Here is a 20,337-nt window from a genome sequence, read left to right on the forward strand (position 1 = left end):
ATTAATTTGCTGATGGCACTGCTGCCATTTGCCGAATCACAGTGGTGGTGAGCCAGCATACAGGAGGGATAAAACAGCTGGTTGAGTGATGCCATAACAACACTCTTGCTCAATGTCAACAGCACTATGAAACTGTCGACTCCAGAAAGGGGCTGCAAGACCAAATGGCAGTTTTTACTGGGGAATCAGCATTGGGCATCATAGTTGCTTCAAATTCTTGGACAATAACATCTCGGATGACCTGTCCCTGACCAAGTACATAGATGTAATCATGAAGAAGGTGAGCTAGCACCTCAACTTTCAGAGAAGTTTAAAGAGATTTGGAATGTCATTGTTTATTATAATAAACCTCTACAGATGCCCAGTAGAAAGTACTGTGACTGATTGCATTATGGCTTGGTACAGCAATTCCAACACACAGGAACACAAATGTCTGCAGAGTTGTGGACTCAGCCCAGTCCATCACAGGCACAGTCCTCCCAACCATCAACAGTATCTACTTGGGGGACTGCATGAAGAAGGCAGCATCTATCAAGGAACTCCACTATCAAAACCATGGCTACTTCACATAGCTATAATCAGGCAGGTACAAAGGCCTCAAGACCCACATCATGTAAGCTCAGGAACAGTACCTTTTGTAAAATCATATGGTTCTTGAACCAATTTGCACAATTCTAATCCCACCTCAGTAACACAATGGACCTCTTGCACTATCATGAACTTAGTTTCTAATTGTGTTTTGCACTAACATTTTTTTATTACACAAACTTTTTTTCTGTTCACTGCCTTGTAAAATGTAAGTGGTATGGGCAGAAATCATCATTATAACTGGCATTTAATGTGCTGTAACCCAAACAACTACTGGTCAAGAACTGGGACATAGAATCAGGTTGGGAACTGCTTTATAGCCAAAATGGAAAGGCAGACGCATTAGGCTTTTCTACAATTTGATGTTGACTATATTGACAACAGGTGTCTTTAAATACAAACTTGATGGTAGCAACACCCCCAATTTCATTATCAATAAGATAAATTACTTGGGAAACTTGACCAAAGATGCGAGCCAAGTTATTTATTGTTGACATTTGAATGGGGGCATTTGAAATGAAGTAAAATCTGAAGAAGGGTCTCAGCCCAAAACATCACCTATCCATGTTCTGCAAAGATGCTGTCTGGCCTGTCACTACAGCACGTTGTTTCTTTTTTTTGTAAACCAGCATCTGCAGTTCCTTGTTTCTAACAAGGAAATTCTTGGTTTTTCAAAGTATCCAGCTCCATTGCTGGCATTACTAAGATTGTAAAAGGATAACATGCATATAGTATCACTGGGATTGAGTGCATTTAGGATAAGAGCGATTGGATACGAGGCAGGGGATCAGTTCCACTCTTCACCGAGGACAAATTCCAGGAATCAAGAGTCTGAATCAAGAGTCTTCACCGAGGACTCTCCCGACGCCGGAGCACCACCACCCGGCGAGGACGGCCTCCGTAGAGGCAACTGTGGAGGCCTCAATAGGCCCGACTATGGGTGGACATTGGGAATGGGACTGGACTTTGTGCCTTCCCCCATAATGGGAACCATTGTGGGGGGATGTTTTTATGTTAAAGCTATTTATTATTGTCATGTTTATATTCTTTTTTTATGTGCTGCATTGGCAAAAAGAATTTCACTACACCTAGGTGTATGTGACTAATAAATTTGAACTTTGAACTTTGATAAACTCACCACAATCTGAAGTAGCAATGACTAATTGCAAGTGCTTGTACGTTTCTTCCTTTATTGTGAAGTGAGCACATTCTTCTACCCATCACTTCGCAGGGTAACTCTGCTGTTCACCAATATTCACCCTCAGCTTGACGATACATTCCAGTTGAAACAACTCACTTCAACTGTGGACAGACGGAAAAATATTGGAGTAACTCAGCGGGACATGCAGCATATGTGGAGAGAAGGAATGGTTGACTTCAGTCCAACTGTAGTCAGCAAAGATCCTATAGAGGAGCAAGATGGGCCACTCCTGCGAAATGCAATGGGCTGACGTGTAGTACGCTACGGAGCGGATCCTGGGCATTTTTCCCCGCCCATTTTAGTAACCGGACCCGACTCGCAGTGTAATCCAAAGATCTTATAGCAGAGCTATAGGATCTTTGGTGTAATTCTGTTAGTTCACACTTCTGCTAATTCTTGTCAAGAATAAAATTTGACTCTGGTAGTTGTCTTTTTCAATGTTTTTTTAAATCATTTCTTTTTGCTCTGCTATAGGATCTTTGGTCGTCAGCACCAACGGAACCTCGAGCATCTTTGGTCAGCGTTGAAGGCGCTACCGTAAAGTGCTTTGCAGCGGTGTCGCAAACGGATCCCGAGCCCGGGGGGAGGGGGGGGGACGGGCGCTGCTGTAAAGCGGTCGCCATGTGACTGACGCGAGTGAAGCGCGTGACCGCGGCCTGTTGTGCTCCAGCAGCCCCGCGGCAGCAGTAGCAGCAACAGCGAGTGAGTGAAGGAGGTGGTCGCCGCACCGGCAAAGCTTGGCACACATCGGGAATCTCAGCAGGCGGGGGATGCCGAGCACAGCCATGAAGAAAAAGGTACGACCCAGCAGCTTGGGGGGAGGGCAGGGAAGGGAGGTTAAAGCGGGGTTACCAGGACAACAGAATGAAGGTAGACACTTTATTATGTGCAGGAAGGAACTGCAGATGCTGGTTTATACACCGAACATAGGCGCAAACAAGCTGGAGTAACTCAGCGGGACAGGCAGCATCTCTGGAGAGAAGGAATGGGTGACGTTTCGGGTCGAGACCCTTCAGACAGTTTCAAGAAGGGTCTCCAACCCATTCGTCGCCCATTCCTTCTCTCGAGAGATGCTGTCTGTTCCGCTGAGTTGTTCCAGTATTTTGCGACTATCTAGATACTTATTGTAACCTGAAACACTACTGGTTAAGAACTAGGATGTAGACAGTCTGAAGAAGAGTCTCGACCCGAAACGTCACTCATTCCTTCTCATTTCTTCTCTCCAGATATGGTGCCTGACCCACTGAGTTACTCCAGCATTTTGTGTCTATCTTCGGTGTAAACCAGCATCTACAGTTCCTTCCTACACAACAGAATGAAGGTAGTGGGCAACTCACTCCCTCTCCCCTCCCAGTGTCCGCTCACTTTCCATTTGTACGATACTATAGATATATAATTGAGATTACATTTCCTAAAACAAGAAATTAGTTTGGGATAAATGAGGAAGTTCAGCAAGTGGGGGATGTTGAGCACAGCCATGAAGAATGTAGGTTTGTAATTGGTTAGGATGTAGAAGAGAAGGGAGGTTAAAGCAGTGTTACTTGGATACAAATTTATTTTTGTTTTGAGCCAGTATAAAAGTAATCATCTTTGCTTTGGGAAGTAATTGAGTTTTCTGTCAGAAGAAAGTAGCAAGTTACACTTTATTAACAAGTACTTTTGTTCTTGGGTTAATGTAATTAATATACCAATCCATCTGGTATAGTTTCCCTATTCTGTACCTCAAATCCCAGACTGCCAGAGAATTTGTTATTTTCTGGGATTTTTAATGATAAATCTAGGTAGAGGTGCATGCAGATGTCTGGGGAGATTCCTCGCTCTCAGTGGCGAGGCAAGGGGTAGATGATTGGTCATTTGGAAAACTGGTAATAGACAAGCAGCTCAGCCCATGTTTCTGATTTAAAGCAGTTAGTCACTGTTGATGATGGGTCAAGGAAGCACTAGGAAGAGTCTTCAGTGTAATGACAGAATAATGTCAACTGCTCTATGCAGGTTATTTGGAACATGTAAAATAGTGAGAAGATGTTAAAAATAGATTTTGCCGTTGTGTTGGTGCTGTTGTCACTATGCCATTCCAGTCGGGTATCGCAAGAGTCAAGACAGTTTTGTCATGTGTCCCAAAATGGAACAATGCATCCAAGAGTTGGAAAATGTGGTTAGTGGTTGTGCAACTGAATCAGTCTTGGCCATGATCATTGAAGTCTTGCACCTAGGGCACGTTCTGTGCTCCTGCTGACCTTGTTACTTCCTCCAAGATTTGTTCAATGGTGATATCTCAAATGCGTGTGCTGTTCGGTATCATGTTATGCTCGTTAATTTTACCATTAAATTGCTGTTGTTTCACTAGGTGCTGTTGATGGGAAAGAGTGGGTCTGGTAAGACCAGCATGAGATCCATTATTTTTGCAAACTACATAGCCAGGGATACAAGACGACTTGCAGCTACAAGTAAGTACTATGCAAGACCAAATGTGACCATAACCATAACCATATAACAATTACAGCACGGAAACAGGCCATCTCGACCTTTCTAGTCCGTGCCGAACACGTATTCTCCCCTAGTCCCATATACCTGCGCTCAGACCATAACCCTCCATTCCTTTCCCGTCCATATAACTATCCAATTTATTTGTAAATGATAAAAACGAACCTGCCTCCACCACCTTCACTGGAAGCTCATTCCACACAGCCACCACTCTCTGAGTAAAGAAGTTCCCCCTCATGTTACCCCTAAACTTCAGTCCCTTAATTCTCAAGTCATGTCCCCTTGTTTGAATCTTCCCTACTCTCAGTGGGAAAAGCTTATCCACGTCAACTCTGTCTATCCCTCTCATCATTTTAAAGACCTCTATCAAGTCCCCCCTTAACCTTCTGCGCTCCAAAGAATAAAGCCCTAACTTGTTCAACCTTTCTCTGTAACTTAGTTGCTGAAACCCAGGCAACATTCTAGTAAATCTCCTCTGTACTCTCTCTATTTTGTTGACATCCTTCCTATAATTAGGCGACCAAAATTGTACACCATACTCCAGAATTGGCCTCACCAATGCCTTGTACAATTTTAACATTACATCCCATGATGTGTTTCAGTATGCAGTAGATATAAAATAAGTTATACCCCAGAAAATATAGATTGGTGTGGTATTTGACATAATCTGGGTTTGACATTTTTTACAACAGTAATGTAAAAACATGGTACAAATGCCATTGAGTACTTGAAAGTACAGAATGCCTTTTTCAGGCATGGTTAAGCCATGAAGCACTACATGTTAAGAGTATCTTAGATAATTGGTACATTGGTACCTCGTCGTAGAATCTGAAGTACATATTTATTCTCTTCACAGTTGACGTGGAACATTCGCATGTCCGATTTCTGGGAAACCTGGTCCTGAACCTATGGGACTGTGGTGGGTAGGTGTCATATTCCAGAATTTCTTCTGATCTTCCTGTTGTGATATTTATGATGAATATGGGATCTGATTTATCTTTTCTGTGTTTTATTTTCCTCTTATTGTACAAGTGCAAAACCATGCTAATTTATTTTTGTTTAGTCCTCAGTTAACGATTCATTTGGGATTGATTTTTAATTTTAATCTCCCATTATACTACATTCTGTAATATTGCATTCTGGCCAAAGTAGAAGCAAACCCTGGGTTACATAAGGTTCTGTTCCCGATAGCTTTCTGTAAATTGATTTCGCTGTAAATCAGAAACATTCATCTGTTTAGTAAACTATATTATTTTGTTCATCATACACTCGCTGTAGTCCTTTACTTTCATCAAATGTTCACCCTATCACCACCATAATTAAACTAATGGAATATATATTGTATCCAGTCATTAATGAACATCATAAAATATTTTATTGTTACTAAGTTGGAAATAACTTTAAATATATATCTGAAGAAGGGTCTCAACCCGAAATGTCACCTATTCCTTTGCTCCATAGATGCTGCCTCACCCGCTGAGTTTCCCTTGCATTTATGTCTACCTTAAATATATATGAGATAATTTTTATCAAATCGTATTTAAGTAAGTTAGGTAATCATCTGTAACCAAGGGGAGCCCCTGCATATTACTTTTTATGTACCAGTGTTTGCAAGGTATGATCTTTCTCCCTTTTTTGTACCACTTGACTGATACGGAATTATAGTGATAACAATTGGCATGAAAGTGTTGGCAAAATAATTGTGAGGTGCTTCTAATTATACAAGGTCTTGTAATCTGTCTAGATATTTGGAGAGCCCTTCAACTGGGTTTCCTGCATAGCTACAGTGCCCTCCATGATGTTTGGGACAAAGACTCATCATTTATTTGTTTGCCTCTGTACTCCACAATTTGTGATTTGTAATAGAAAAAAAATCACACGTGGTTAAATTGCACATTGTCAGATTTTATTAAAGGCCATTTTTATACATTTTGGTTTCACCATGTAGAAATTACAGCTGTGTTTATACATAGCCCCCTCCCCCCCCCATTTCAGGGCACCATAATGTTTGGGACACATGGCTTCACAGGCGTTTGTAATTGCTCAGGTGTGTTTAATTGCCTCCAGGTATAAGAGAGCTCTCGGCACCTAGTTTTTCCTCCAGTCTTTCCATCACCTTTGGAGACCTTTATTGCAATTTATCAAATTGAGGACCAAAGGTGTGTCAATGAAAGTCAAAGAAGACATTATGAGACTGAGAAACAAGAATAAAACTGTTAGAGACATCAGCCAAACCTTAGGTTTAGCAAAATCAACTGTTTGGAACATCATTAAGAAGAAAGAGTGCACTAGTGAGCTGACTAATCGCAATGGGACTGCAGGCCAAGGAAGACCTCCACAGCTGATGACATATAGAGATTCTCTCTATAATAAAGAAAATTCCCCAAACACCTGTCCGGCAGATCAGAAACACTTCAGGAGTCAGGTGTGGATTTGTCAATGGCCACTGTCCACACAATCTTCATGAACAGAAATACAGAAGCTACACTGCAAGATGCAAACCACTGGTTATTGCATGCAAAGGATATGCAACAAAAGTACTAAACATGACAACTTTCATTTACATTACATTGCTGTTTCCCAAACATTATGGTGCCCTGAAATGGGGACTAGGTATAAACACTGCTGTAATTTCTACATGGTGAAACCAAAATGTATAAACATACCCTTTAATAAAATCTGGCAATGTGTACTTTAACCACATGTTTTTTTTTCTATCACAAATCTCAAATTGTGGAGTACAGAGGTAAATAAATAAATGGTGGGTCTTTGTCCCAAACATTATAGAGGGCCCTGTACTTAGGAAGGGTGGATAAAGGAATTAATCTATTTTTTACTTGGGCTGTAACAGTGTCTGTTTTTTGGGCTAATCATCATGTTATTTAAATCCCAGCCAAGATACTTTCATGGAAAACTACTTTACAAGTCAACGGGACAACATATTCCGTAATGTGGAAGTTCTTATTTATGTCTTTGATGTGGAAAGTCGTGAATTGGAAAAAGATATGCACTACTACCAGTCGTGCCTGGAAGCAATTCTTCAAAACTCGCCTGATGCCAAAATATTTTGTCTTGTTCACAAGATGGATCTTGTGCAGGAGGATCAGCGTGACTTGGTAAGCTAGCTGGCTAGCTTTTAACATTTTGTTACAGTGGAACACTTTTGGAAATGAGGGTAATCTCAACACTGAGTAGCTCAAAAGCTAGCATCTTTGAACTTAGGTTTCAATTTTCTCATGGTTATGTGTCCAATGTTTTTAGTGGGTGTGATCTCATGGTACAATGTTCAGTAACCCAATGCAATTAGGTTAGGGGGCGCTGTGAGTCGGCTGCCCTGCCAGCAGCGTGTTGTTTTTTTTTGTGTGTCCAAGTGTTTTGTTTTGGTGTCTCCCTGTGTGTCTTGTGTAGGAGGTGGTGTCGGGGGGAAAGGGGGAAACAGCTTTTGGTCGCCTCCTCGACGGAGAGGCAACGTTTTCCATGTTCACTCCCTCGAGGCCTAGCAGCTTGGAATGGAGCTGCCTTTCCTGGAGTTGGGCCCGGAGTTTCAGCAGCGGGTGCAGCGTGGACATTTCCATTGCGGAACGGGCGAACCCTTGCTGGGGGTGATCAGAGAGGAGGGCTCCGATCGCTGACCTGGTGACTTTGACATCATAGGGCTGTGGTCTGTGGTGCGTCTAGCCACAGGCGTGGAGAGAACTTGCCGTCTGGGTTCCCTTGCCAAGGAACGCCGGAGAAGAGCTCCGACCGCTGGCCTGCGGCCTATAACATCCTGAAGCCGCAGTCTCCTGTAGGAAAGTACCGATTCGGGCACTCCAAGTTGCAGAGTGTGTCCGACCGTCCTGACGTCTGAGTTTCGATCATCCCGACAAGAGGGCTTGTACATCCGTCCGTATCGCTGCTGGCAAATTCATTTCACTGCACCTTCGGGTGCATGTGACGAATAAATTTGACTTTGACTTTGACAGGATTTAATTTGGTGGTCTTTAAAGTTATCCAGATGTTGTTGCTGATCTACAATTATGCTACGTTTAACTATTTAAAAAAAAATCTAAAAAATACCCTGAATATATAGTATTGCACTTGATCTGGAAATATATTAAATGTTTTTTTGAATTCTTTCATGGTTATCTTTGGCTTTAAGAACAAAAAGAAAAGTTTATATGAAGAAAATGTAATGAAATAGCTCTAAACTGCTCAGTCATAGAGTGATACAGTGTGGAAACAGGCCCTTCGGCCCAATTTACACCCACTCATTCTTAAATTTTTGTATTTGTAATCGGTAAATATATTTAAGTACAGACCTGTGGTTTTGTCATTCCAGATTCTAGGTGAGTACAATGATTATATAATTCTCTTGACACAGATGAGATTTAGAATGGAACAGTTCAGTTTACAATCCAATACAGATATAGCATCACCAACGGTGATGAAACAAACTACAGAGCGGAGGTGCAGAACCTGGCGGACTGGTGCTCAGGTAACAACTTGTCCCTAACCACCTCTAAGACCAAGGAGCTGATTATTAACTTCAGAAGGACACATAATGGGGAATACGCTCCAATCTCTATCAACGGCGGCAGTGTGGAGAGAGTGTCCAGCTTTAGGTTTCTAGGCACACATATTTTGGAGGACCTCACATGGTGGTCGAGAAGGCACAGCAACGACTGTTCTTCCTGAGAACACTGAAAAAGATCCCAACAGCTACTGACAACCTTCTACCGCTGCACCACAGAGAGCATACTAACATATGGCATCTCTGTGTGGTATCTCAGCTAGGCGGAGAGGAGAGCTCTTCAGCGCGTCGTCCACAGAGCGCAGAAGATAATTGGGACACGGCTACCAGCCTTGGAGAGCATCTACTATACACGGTGCCTCAGGAAGGCCGTCAGCATTCACAAAGACTCCTCACATCCTTGTAATAGTCTGTTCGAACTTCTACCTTCCGGCAGACGTTACAAGGCCTTCTTCGCCCGCACCTCCAGACTCAGGAACAGCTTAATTCCTAGAGCTATAGCTGCTCTGAACCGGCCCTGCTGAGTGCCCCCCACCCCCATGAACTGTCTCCCTCGGATGGTCACGTCGCTCATCGACCCTGCACAGACCTATTTGCACTTTAAACTTTTACGGTTTTACTTTTTTTATAATTAGTGTTTCTCTGGGTATCTAAATTTTAGTTGTTTGAGTTATGACATTGGATGGAAGCTGAATACCAAATCTCGTTGCACCTATGTGCAATGACAATAAAATGTATTATTATTATTATTATTATTATTAGTGGGGCTAATGGTTGACTTCTATATAAAGACTGCATTTTTTTCCTCGTTAATTTCTTTGAATATATTTTGTAGATTTTTAAGGAGCGTGAAGATGACCTGCGGCGCTTGTCCCGTCCTCTAGAGTGCACGTGCTTTCGGACCTCCATCTGGGATGAGACCTTGTACAAAGTAAGATTGTTTGAAGTGATGATAGCAGCTCTTGAGTGACAGGTTATGCAAAAACATGAATATGTGTGTTCTTTATAATTTTCATCTTCCATTTGTGCGTGATTCCCCCAGAGAATTTCTTGAAATTTAGGTCAATTTTATTTTATGTAATGAGATTTTCAAAGCCTTAGAAAGAACAGCTGGTTCAGAGGTGATCTGATGGAGTTCCGTTAAAATTCAATTTAGCATAAATAGATTTTTATTACTCAACTTCCCATTATTATATTTATATCATGTGTGATATAAATTGATTCAGTGAAAGGGAAGTGATAAGCACATGGAATGGAAAATAATAATTGTGCATAGATACAAGACCAATTGAGCAAAAGAGACTGCCTTTGTTACAAAGTCTGTGTAGGGCATAACATTTGCAGCATGCCTCTTTGGAAAAAGACTGACATTTTGACCTACTGGAAATATTGAATCATACTTGCATTAAGTGTTTAGTTCACATCTCTATAATAGTGAAACAACATTGGGTAGATGACCTCTTATAAAATATCTTGGATGCATCCCCATATGTTTAGACGTCATTGTATTATGAAAATTGGCCAGTTGTGTAACTGGAATCATGTTTATTAAATAAATAAACAAATAAATAAATAAATACTTGGCTGCTTGGAACAAATCTAGGCATGAGAATTATGTTTCATTGAAGAGGAAGTGAAAGGTTGCATCAGAAAATTGTGATCTCTTGATAATACATTTTTTTTAAAAATCAGACTCTAGCAATTAACCAGAGTGGTTCCATGTTTTGCCTCTGAGTTCCTGTCTAGGAAGAGAAATTATCTTTGGCTTGATTGTTCTCCTGTGGAAATGCACCTATGTGGAAGGCTGTTGGGATTAGGTTTGGCATATGCTGGTGACAGTTATCCTGTCAATTTCAGCATCTTCTGAAACAGCGCCAGTTTGGATAACACTCTTAAAATGGGCCTTTCATAACTGCATAGCTTCATCCAAAAAATATATTCTTATGTTTGAAGTTTCTGTTCTAGCAGGAAGGTAAATAATTTTTAAATGTATACTGTTAAAATTTCTTTCGGTGAATGTAGTCTTTTACAAATGCTTTTCAGATGTTTCTATAAATCTTCCTTTGCTATTTTCAATACTTTTGAGATTTGCTTCTCTTAGGCATGGTCAAGCATTGTGTACCAACTGATCCCTAATGTACAACAACTGGAAACCAACCTGAGGAACTTTGCTCAGATTATTGAAGCTGATGAGGTACTACTGTTTGAAAGGGCTACATTCCTAGTAAGTGCAATCAATTTATTTTCTTGTGATGGTGATTTATGCTTATCTTATAGATTTTGGAAATTGCAGGTGCCCTGGGTGTTCAAGAGTTGTCATTAAATACATGCGAAGTGTCAGAAGACTGGCAGGAAATGCCTGGGAACTATAGGCCAGTGAACCTAACATCTGTGGTCAGAAAGTTAGTAGAGAGTATTCTTTGGGACATTCAACCATTTAAGTGGACAAAGGCTGATCGGGGTTAGTCAACAGTGTTTTGTACGTGGGAGGTCGTGTCTCACGAATCAGAGTTTTTTTGAAGATGTGACCAAAAAGATGGTTGAGGGCAGTGGTGCGGATGTATATCTATAGATTTCAGCAAAATATTTGACAAGGTTCTGCATGGTAAGCCTGCTTTGTTGATTTGCATAGCGAATCACATGTGATCCAAGGAAAGATAGCTGAATGCATAGGAAATTTTGTTTCTTGGAAGGAAACGGTGATGATGGAAGTGTTTTTCAGACTGGAGTCATGGGACTAGTGGAGTGCCTCATCGTTTGGTGCTGGGCCCATTGCTGTTTTTCATCCATATCAAAAATTTGGATGAGAACATACAAGGCACGATGAGCAAGTTTGCAGATGATATATGAAAGTGGGTGGTGTTGTAGATGGTTGTCAAAAATTGCAGCAGGATCTAGATTGGCTGGGCCGAGGAATGGTTGATAGAATTTAATACAGAGAAATGTTAGGTGTCGCACTTTGCATAGTCTAACAAGGGCAGAACCTACACAGTGAATGGTAGGGCTCTGGCAAGTGGTAGAACAGGGAGATCTTGGAGTGCAGGAACATAGTTTCTTGAAAATGGCATCACAGGTAGGGTGGTCAAAAATGCTTTCGGCACACTGGTCTTCAGTCAGAGTATAGAAGTTGGGTGGTCATGTTACAGCTGCATAAGATTGGTGAGGCCACATTTAGAGTATTGTGTTCACTTTTGATCACAGTTATAAGAAAGATGGTGTCGAGCTGGAAAGTGTGCGGAGGAGATTTACAAGAATGTTGCCAGGACTCAAGGGCCTGAGCTATAAGGAGAGGTTGAGCAGATTATGACTTTATTCCTTGGAGCGCAGGACTTATAGGAGCACTTATAGAGGTGTACAACATTATGAGAGGAACATATTGGGTAAATGTTTTTTTGCCCAGAGTAGAAAAATCAACAACTGGAGAACATGGGTTTAAGCTGAGGTGTACGATTTAATAGGATCCCTCCAACAAGCAATCAAATCATTATCAAATTCTGCAGAAAAAAAGCAGCAATTGGATTTGGATCAAAAGGAGAGACAACAATTGGGTTGCAAGATGAAGACAGGAGGGTATGGAAATGAGGGGGGTGTTACTGGGACGCCAGGTATCACCGTTGAGCCCTCTGGAGATGTTGTGGGCTTTTCAATGAAACGTCAAAGAAGGAGGGTGCCCACCTGATGACCCCGATGACGTACCTACCCTAACTTTCACCACTCCAATCCCACTGCAAATAGCAAGAGTGACGACTTATTACAGGGATTGAAACATCAAGTCCTATTAGCTCTACTACTGAGGGGTAACTTTTTACACAAAGTGTGGTGGGTATATGGTGCGTAGACAAAAATGCTGGAGAAACTCAGTGGATGAGGCAGCATCTATGGAGGGAAGGAATAGGTGAAGTTTTGGGTCGAGACCCTTCTTCAGATATATGGAACGGGCTGTGAGGAGGTAGGGTTATTGGCCAAGTGGCAGATGGGACGTGTACATGGGGCCTATTGGTCGGTGTGACAAGTTGGGCCAAAGAGCTTTATTTCATGCTGTATGGCTCTATCCACATGGGATGGTTGCTACTTGACATCCTGCCTAGGTGATTATTCTAAAGATGAGAGCCTAATTGAAAAGTTTCTGTGGGCCACTTTCTTGACTATGAAAAGCAGCTGAAGTTGGATTTGAGCTGATTTAGTCCAGTATTTTGAATATTTAGCCCAGTAACCCAAATGCTTAAATTCATTTGCATTTCAGTAAAATTACTTTTTATTCCTGTGTGTGCGATGCATAACTGTTAACTTGCTTTCCCCTTCGGGCACTTGTAGTGATGATTCAATTGAAACTCTGTCAGGTTTTAGGTCAGTAAAATATTTTTCCCCTAACTGACTGCCCTACTTGTGCAAACGGGTCCTGATTTTAATTTTGATTATTTAAAGCAATGTCAGTGTCTAAATTATCCATATCAAAGCACAATCCATGAATATGTATGGTCAATTAGATTAAAATGGGTTTGCTGTTAAATGATTCCTGCATTTGGATGGTATTGTTCACTAGGATTAGCATTTCTGAAGAATGTGTGCCTTTGTTGTGAGATCAGCATGGAGATTGCTGCATTCTCAAAATAGAATTTTTGTCGGAGCTTCTGTATTTTCAATGAATACTGTCTGCAATTACTATTTTTGGGTCTGGAAGTTTCAGCAGGTGTTTAACTTGAGCTACAGAAAGATAATGATTACACTTAGATTATGAGTTGAGATGACTTGAGGTACTTATGTAAACTCATTATTTTGGGAAGAAATCTGTTTAATTTGTGTTTCTGCCAGAACTGCATGTACAGTGTACAATCTGAGACATAACATGGGACAGTCAGAATAGAAATTGGTTAAGCTATCTCAACAATTTTTACGAATGGATTGTTGACTCTGGCCACGTCATGATTTGTTCCACATACGTATTTTCCCTACAGGTCTCTTTTAGATGTTTCCCATCTCGCCTTAAACCTATGCTCTCCAGTTTTTGACTACCCTATCCTGGGGAAAATACTGTGGCTGTTCACCGTATCTATGCCCTTATGCTTTTTCCTATCTCTAAGGCTCCAGGGAAAAAAAGGTCCAGCTTATCTAGCCTCCTTCTGCAAAGCCTTTGGGCCTCTTAACATCCTCATTTATTTTGCATCCCTTCCAATATATTGACGTCCATCCTAGGCAATGCAACCAGAATTGTACACCACATTCGAAAAGTGGGCGTACCAACAAATTATACAGCTTTAATATGACGTTCCAACTGATTGAAGACGAGCATGCCAAACCTTGTCGTCTTCACCTTGTCCTAAATTATGATTCATGGAACTACGTACCTGCACCTCTAGATCTCTCTGCTCTTTAACTATCCAGGACCCTAAGATTTCCTGTACGTCTTTCCCTGGTGTGTCCGACAATGCAAAATGCAATATCTCGCATGTATTAAACAATTCCTGCCATTCCTCGGTCCATTGGACAAATTGATTAAAATACCGTTATAATCTTTCTCACCATCCATTATCCAACAAATGTTAGTGTCATATACAAACTTCATAACCATGACGCTTGCATTTACATACCAATCATTAATATAAACAACGAGCAACAGTGGACCCAGCACTGAACCCTGGGTTACATCACGTTGCAAGCATCCAGCCTGAAAAGCAACCCAACACCACAAGATAGACACAAAGCTGGAGTAACTCAGCGGGACAGGAAGCATCTTTGGAGAAAAGGAAAAGGGACCTATTGGGAAAACATTTCCAGAGGATGGCAGGTATGTGGAACAAGTCAAGACGTGGCTAGAGTGAACAATCCATTCTCAAAAAAATTTGAGTTAACACAATACCACAACCCTGTTTCCTACCTTCAAACTGTTGATATAGTTGACACAAGGATTTTTTCAATCGAACATTTTAAAATGAAACCTCTTTGTCCTTTGACAGTGAATGTTTCTTAGTGACTTATCTTCTCATTTTTCAGGTGATTTCTCACTATCAATGTAAAGAACAGAGGGATGCACATAGATTTGAAAAAATCAGCAACATTATTAAGCAATTCAAACTAAGCTGCAGGTAAATATTTAAGGAACAAAATGTTTATGCTTATCAAAATGAGAGAGCATGTGCAAGAAAAAACAGTTTGCTTCAGTTGGGAACATTCTTCAATAAGGTGTGTCTTTGGTGCAATAAACCTCAGAAACCTGCTCTGCCACATTATGTCAGATTTCTAACCCCATTGGTAATAATTTTGTTGTTGTCTGCATCTGCCAGATTAAATTTAGGAATCTCCCAATTTATGCTTTTTGAAATTTAAGATATTTGTAAGATCTATGATTTAACTATGGTGTTACCATAAAGCTGGTCTAGTTTGTATTTGGAACTGACTGTCAGACATTGCTTCTTTTGGACTTTGTTGAGGATTCTACTGACACAAAAATGGGTAAACTTTATAGTTATTACTGGTTTTGCACAATTGAATGTTTTTCCTATTGCTCTCTCTATAGTAAACTGGCAGCGTCTTTCCAAAGTATGGAAGTTAGGAACTCCAATTTTGCAGCATTTATTGATGTCTTCACATCCAACACATATGTGATGGTAATCATGTCAGATCCATCCATACGTAAGTAACCAGAACTCTTTCTCCATTTATAATATTATGCTGATAATTTAGTCCTTTGATATTTACAGTGAACAATTTGACATTACTATCTGCTATTCAGATCTAAATGATGCGACACCAAGGCAAAAAATGTTTACTATGAATATTTTTGCAGATACCCAGGTTTACTTGCCACATATTTCATCACTGAGATAATTAAATCAAGTTTTTAATGTCAAAAATTGATATTCTTGAAGTGGAACTGGCAAATTTTAGTGATGGTATCAGAAGAATGGAGTGAAATAAAATGACTACGAAAAAGGGAGATTTGGCTTCATGGTAGAGAGGTTTTATTGTCCTGAGGTTCTATGGATAGTTTTGTATTAGTTACCAAAAGAGCATGGGTAAAGGTGCAACTTCCAAAAGGGTATAAATGTTGGTATCTCATTTATTTAAAATGGGCTAATATGTGGATAACTGGGCAGCACAATAGCACTACTGGTACAGTTGCTGCCTGGATTCGATCCTGACGTCGGATGCTATCTGTGCGGAGTTTGCATGTTCACCATGCGACTGCAGGGGTTTACTTCAGGTGCTCTAGCTTCCTCTCCATCCCAAGGATGTGCAAATTTGTAGGTTAATTTACCTAATTGTAAATAGACACTGTAAATTGCCCCTAGTGCGTAGGGAGTAGATGAGAAAGTGGCGTAATATAGAGCTAGTGTGAATGCGTGATCGAAGGTCGGAAGGGACTCGGTAAGCCGAAGAACACTATTCCATGTTTATCTCTATTCTAAATTTAATCCGCTAATGTTGAAACAGTAATTTTTTTTTTTTTTTAATGCCTTCATGCTCACGATGTGCTTATTTTCTTTTATTCTTCATTCATCCCCCATGATCTTGCCCTTTTTCATTAACATAACTCAAAGTTAAAAATTACAATGGCACAAAAAGTTAATTGCTTTGGTCACCAATCCAATTTATACTAAACACTATACTTCTTGCTTTTGAAGCTGAGAAAATTGTGCATAAGAGTAGTTCAAAATTATTGCTGCAATAATCCATTAAAGTCTTTATGGGACGAGCATTATTAATGGGACAAATGTATCTTTCATGAGGGTACACAAAAATGCTGGAGAAACTCAGCGGGTGCAGCAGCATCTATGGAGCGAAGGAAATAGGTGACGTTTCGGGCCAAAACCCTTCTTCAGAAACCCTTCTTTCATGAACCTATTTCATTTGACTATAGAATAACTTCCAGCTCTTGATATCTGCCTTTTTAAAAAATTTTGGTGGCACATTACATCTCTATGTTTTTTACATCTACATATTTCCTTTCTTGTTTGTATATTCATGATATAGTTTAATGATTTATGAGTACCTACCTTTTCTCTTTCTGTCACTTTACAAATGTTGTTCTCAAAATGATTGATAGTAGGTAGAAATAGTCTTGGGTAATAAAGCCCTCCCTGTTTCCATTGGGAATTGCTGTGATAGCAAGACTGAAATTGGGAGTGTGCTGATTTCGGACCAAAGAAGGACATGGCCTCTTCCTGCTTTCACTTCTGCTTCTGATTTCAATGATTGCACGTTTCTCAAGTCAGGTTGGTGTGTTTATTGTCATGTGCACAAGTCTGGTGAGGTGCAAGTATACTGAAAATCTTGCTTGTACACCAAAACAAGCACATAGACAGAGATAACACATAAAAAAAAATTTATACACTATATCCATAAGGTATACAAATTCTGCAAAACAGTAAAAAAAAAAAAAGACTGCAGGAAGTGGATTTGTTTATTTTAGTGCATTTTTTGGGGGGGACGGTTTCTCATTTTGAATTAATTCTGCTTTTTCCTAAACCCCTTTAGCTTCAGCAGCTACACTCATCAATATTCGTAATGCCCGGAAACACTTTGAGAAGCTGGAGAGAGTTGATGGTCCTAAACACAGCCTTTTGGTTCGTTGAATGGGCGGCTTTATTATGGACAAGATATCAAATGGGTGTACGACAACTTGATATTTCCTGATATAATTCTTTATATCGTGTCTGTTTTTGAGTAATTTGCTGCAGTTGTCACATTTTTTGTGACCTTGAACACCTTGCCATGTAATTTGTCTTGTTTCCTGAATGCAACAGTCCCTGTTCATTCCAGACACTGCTTCAATACTCTCACATGATACAGCGTCACCTGGTCCCATCTTATTGACACTTCAGACAGGATCGGCAACTTTTTGAAAAGTGCTCTGGGGTTTATATAATTTCAAAATCTGTCTTTCAATTCTGCATGCAAAATATGCCTTGTCTTTTTCTTTCAGACCTGACAATCTAACCAATGCTCTTTTCTTTACCCCTCCAAAATGAAGTTAAGCACATTAGATGTATATATGATGAAAACTCCCATGTTAAAGGAAGTGATATCAATTTATTAAGGAGATATGAAGATAATCAGTTCAGTGGTATTCATAGAATGTAAGTGCTGAAACAAATAGCATAATTACTTTCTCCAATTCACACTTTCAAAAAGGTTTGTGATTTTGTAAAATGTCATTCATTTTGTTTGCACTGTTTCTTTTATGCCTTTTGTGTTGTAGTTATTATTGTGAAAGTTCAACTGAGTGGTCTGTTTGTTGAATGATTGCATTCTCTGTATTCCCACAGTTATTTTATGCTGGTTTGGGATGAGCTGATGAACTTTCCTCTTTTTTTCCCCTCTTCAAGGACAGATATAATTGAAAATATTGCCAATCTAACTGGGCTGCACTTGCGCAGTCCCCAGCATTCAATGTAATGGCATCAATTCCCTGCCCTTTCCTGTTTTTTTTTTTTTAATAGGTATTTAATAAAATCTATTTCACAAGTCAGTTAGTGGTGTGTGAACTATTTTATAATTACTTGGCAGTGTTCGTATTGTCAGTTGCTTTTCCTAAAGTTTTTTACTGACTTATCGTGCTTTCTTTTCGTAAGTGGCTTTGGTATGTTTTGCTGCAGATTGTTTAAACATTAAGAGATTATTCGACTTGTGTGCATCAGACAGTTTGCTTGTAATTGCCTCAGGGATTTTTCCAGTTGCATGTGCCTCTAGTATCTGGTGGAATCTATTTCATTCTTTCTCATCCACTCCAGCTTAACTGAAGACATAAAACACAAACTATATTTGAACTACTTCATCAAGAGTGAATGAGTGAAAATTTTGCACAGAATTTTGTTGCTTGTTACTTAATGTTATTTGAAAAAATATATCTAGATTTGTAAAAATGCTATTTTGGGGCAGTCTTTAACATTTCTGTGAAAATAGGGAGGGTGGAAAATTTTAAAAGATGCATAAACTTCCCAAAATATTTCCCACCATCAAATACTTACATTTCTAAATAGAATATTAATATTCTATGCACTGAGAATATTCTTTATGGGGTCAAATTTCCTTAAGTTTCTGTGGTGTTACTTTTGAGTAACATGTAGGGACTTTCAAGGTATGTTCAGAGGTAATCTATATGTTTTACTTATTCTTTAACAATATCCACTGACAATGCTCATGACCTAATTTGCTAGCCTTGGTTCGTTCATATCCTGACCCATCCGCAGTCAATAATTGATTTATTTTGCATGGGTCAGTGGGGAAGACTGTTTACATTCTCCGCTACGGACTACAAGATAATTTCTTGATGAACTATTTTGTTGAAACCGTTAAGTTTTCATATTTTGTAAAGATGTCTGCATTCTTTGTATATCAATAACGTAAGGTAAAACAAGTATGTAGAGTTTCCCTGAAGTATTAAGTGGATGAAAAGTTAGTCAAAGGTTTAGCTGAGCTGCTGCCAGAACTAATTGCTGCATTATTATAGGCACTCTTCTTCTTTTCTGCTGGTAGCAATATATTTAGTTGTGTTGTGGTGGGTAGTATCTTTCTTCATTTCCCTAATTGGGACCTATTTAAACCATTCTAGCTCTTTCCATTCTTGAAGTAGTATTGGATGTGCAGGTCCTTTTGGTTACATTCATTGTTGGAATAAGAATGTCTTCCCTTGGGAGTAAATCAGAAAGTCAACCATTAAAGCAGAAGAGAAGGGATAATGAAAGCAAAGGCTGGTGTCTTTTTGAAGCGGGGATGGGGGAGAAAATGGGCAGGAAGTAAATGACATGCTTGTTACGTCAGTAAAAGTTCAAAGGTTGTTTAATGGTATACTAAAGAGTGCAATTAAAAGAGGAAACCCAAGAGTACAACAAAGTTGGAGAACTTAAAACAATAGTTTTTAAAAATGACTGGTAAAATTAATAGTACTAAAAATCGAAAAATATCCATGCCTCTTATTAGGATGGCAAATGATGTCTTGATCTTTGAGGGGCTTCGAGTATTAGAAAAGGATCTTTCTGCATTTAAATCAAATCATACCTAGAGTACCGGGTGCAGTTCTGGTCTTCAATCATGAGAGCTAGCCTTTGAGGACTGCAATGAAGCATCATTAGTTTGATTTCTGAGATAAAATATTGTGAGGAATAAGCTTCTTTCAGGGGGTTTAAAATGTATTAATATTGATCTTGCTGGAATTTATTAAATTCTTAAAGCTAGAGAAGTTGAATGCTCTGTTTCTTCTGTGTGCTGATAATGTCAGTAATGAGCTGCCCAGTTACAACATGGACAAATACATTTTTCAGTTAAATGGAATGCAACTATTTAAAATTCACAGCTCCAGAGGGCTGTGGTTGCTGTGATTGAGTACAATTGAGAGATTTTTTTCGCCCTGAAGTGAATCAAAGAACATGGGAATCAGTTGATGTGAGAATTCATGTGAGAATTCAACCATAATCTTATTGAATGTCAGGGTATGACATTCGGCAGAATATGCAGTTTAGTCTTATGTGCTCCATCATTAAGTCCTTAAAGCTTTGCTTGTGCAAAGTATTTAAAAGCTTACTGTAGTCTTTTGAGTGTTTGCAAAGCCACT

General features: G+C 39.7%; 2 protein-coding genes across 4 annotated transcripts in view; one reads left to right on the forward strand and one right to left on the reverse strand.

The window, feature by feature from the left end:
- The window catches only part of tmlhe (trimethyllysine hydroxylase, epsilon), a 30,050-nt gene extending 27,715 nt beyond the window's left edge, over window positions 1-2,335 (reverse strand). Inside the window, exon 1 of one of the 2 annotated variants that reach the window (XM_033030467.1) lies at window positions 2,212-2,335. The gene's annotated coding sequence lies outside the window, so the exon portion shown is untranslated. Of the gene's footprint in view, window positions 1-1,726; window positions 1,946-2,211 lie in introns of those variants that run through there. The other variant, XM_033030468.1, reaches the window with a different exon arrangement.
- Window positions 2,336-2,381: 46 nt separating this feature from the next.
- Window positions 2,382-18,255, forward strand: LOC116979054 (ras-related GTP-binding protein A). Of its 2 annotated transcripts, XM_033030471.1 has the most exons (10): window positions 2,382-2,586; window positions 3,016-3,110; window positions 4,137-4,236; window positions 5,130-5,196; window positions 7,167-7,389; window positions 9,622-9,717; window positions 10,888-11,010; window positions 14,778-14,869; window positions 15,301-15,416; window positions 17,262-18,255. In XM_033030471.1, the coding sequence occupies exons 2-10, from the start codon at window positions 3,105-3,107 to the stop codon at window positions 17,357-17,359; spliced, it is 921 nt and encodes a 306-aa protein (XP_032886362.1). In that variant the 5' UTR covers window positions 2,382-2,586; window positions 3,016-3,104; the 3' UTR covers window positions 17,360-18,255. The 2 variants fall into 2 exon arrangements, with proteins under 2 accessions (XP_032886362.1, XP_032886361.1); XM_033030470.1 differs by lacking the exon at window positions 3,016-3,110 and having other exon boundaries at window positions 2,419-2,586; window positions 17,262-18,217.
- The last annotated feature ends 2,082 nt before the right edge of the window (window positions 18,256-20,337 follow it).

This window comes from Amblyraja radiata, chromosome 12 (assembly GCF_010909765.2).
Source record: "Amblyraja radiata isolate CabotCenter1 chromosome 12, sAmbRad1.1.pri, whole genome shotgun sequence".
NCBI classification, from domain to species: domain Eukaryota; kingdom Metazoa; phylum Chordata; class Chondrichthyes; order Rajiformes; family Rajidae; genus Amblyraja; species Amblyraja radiata.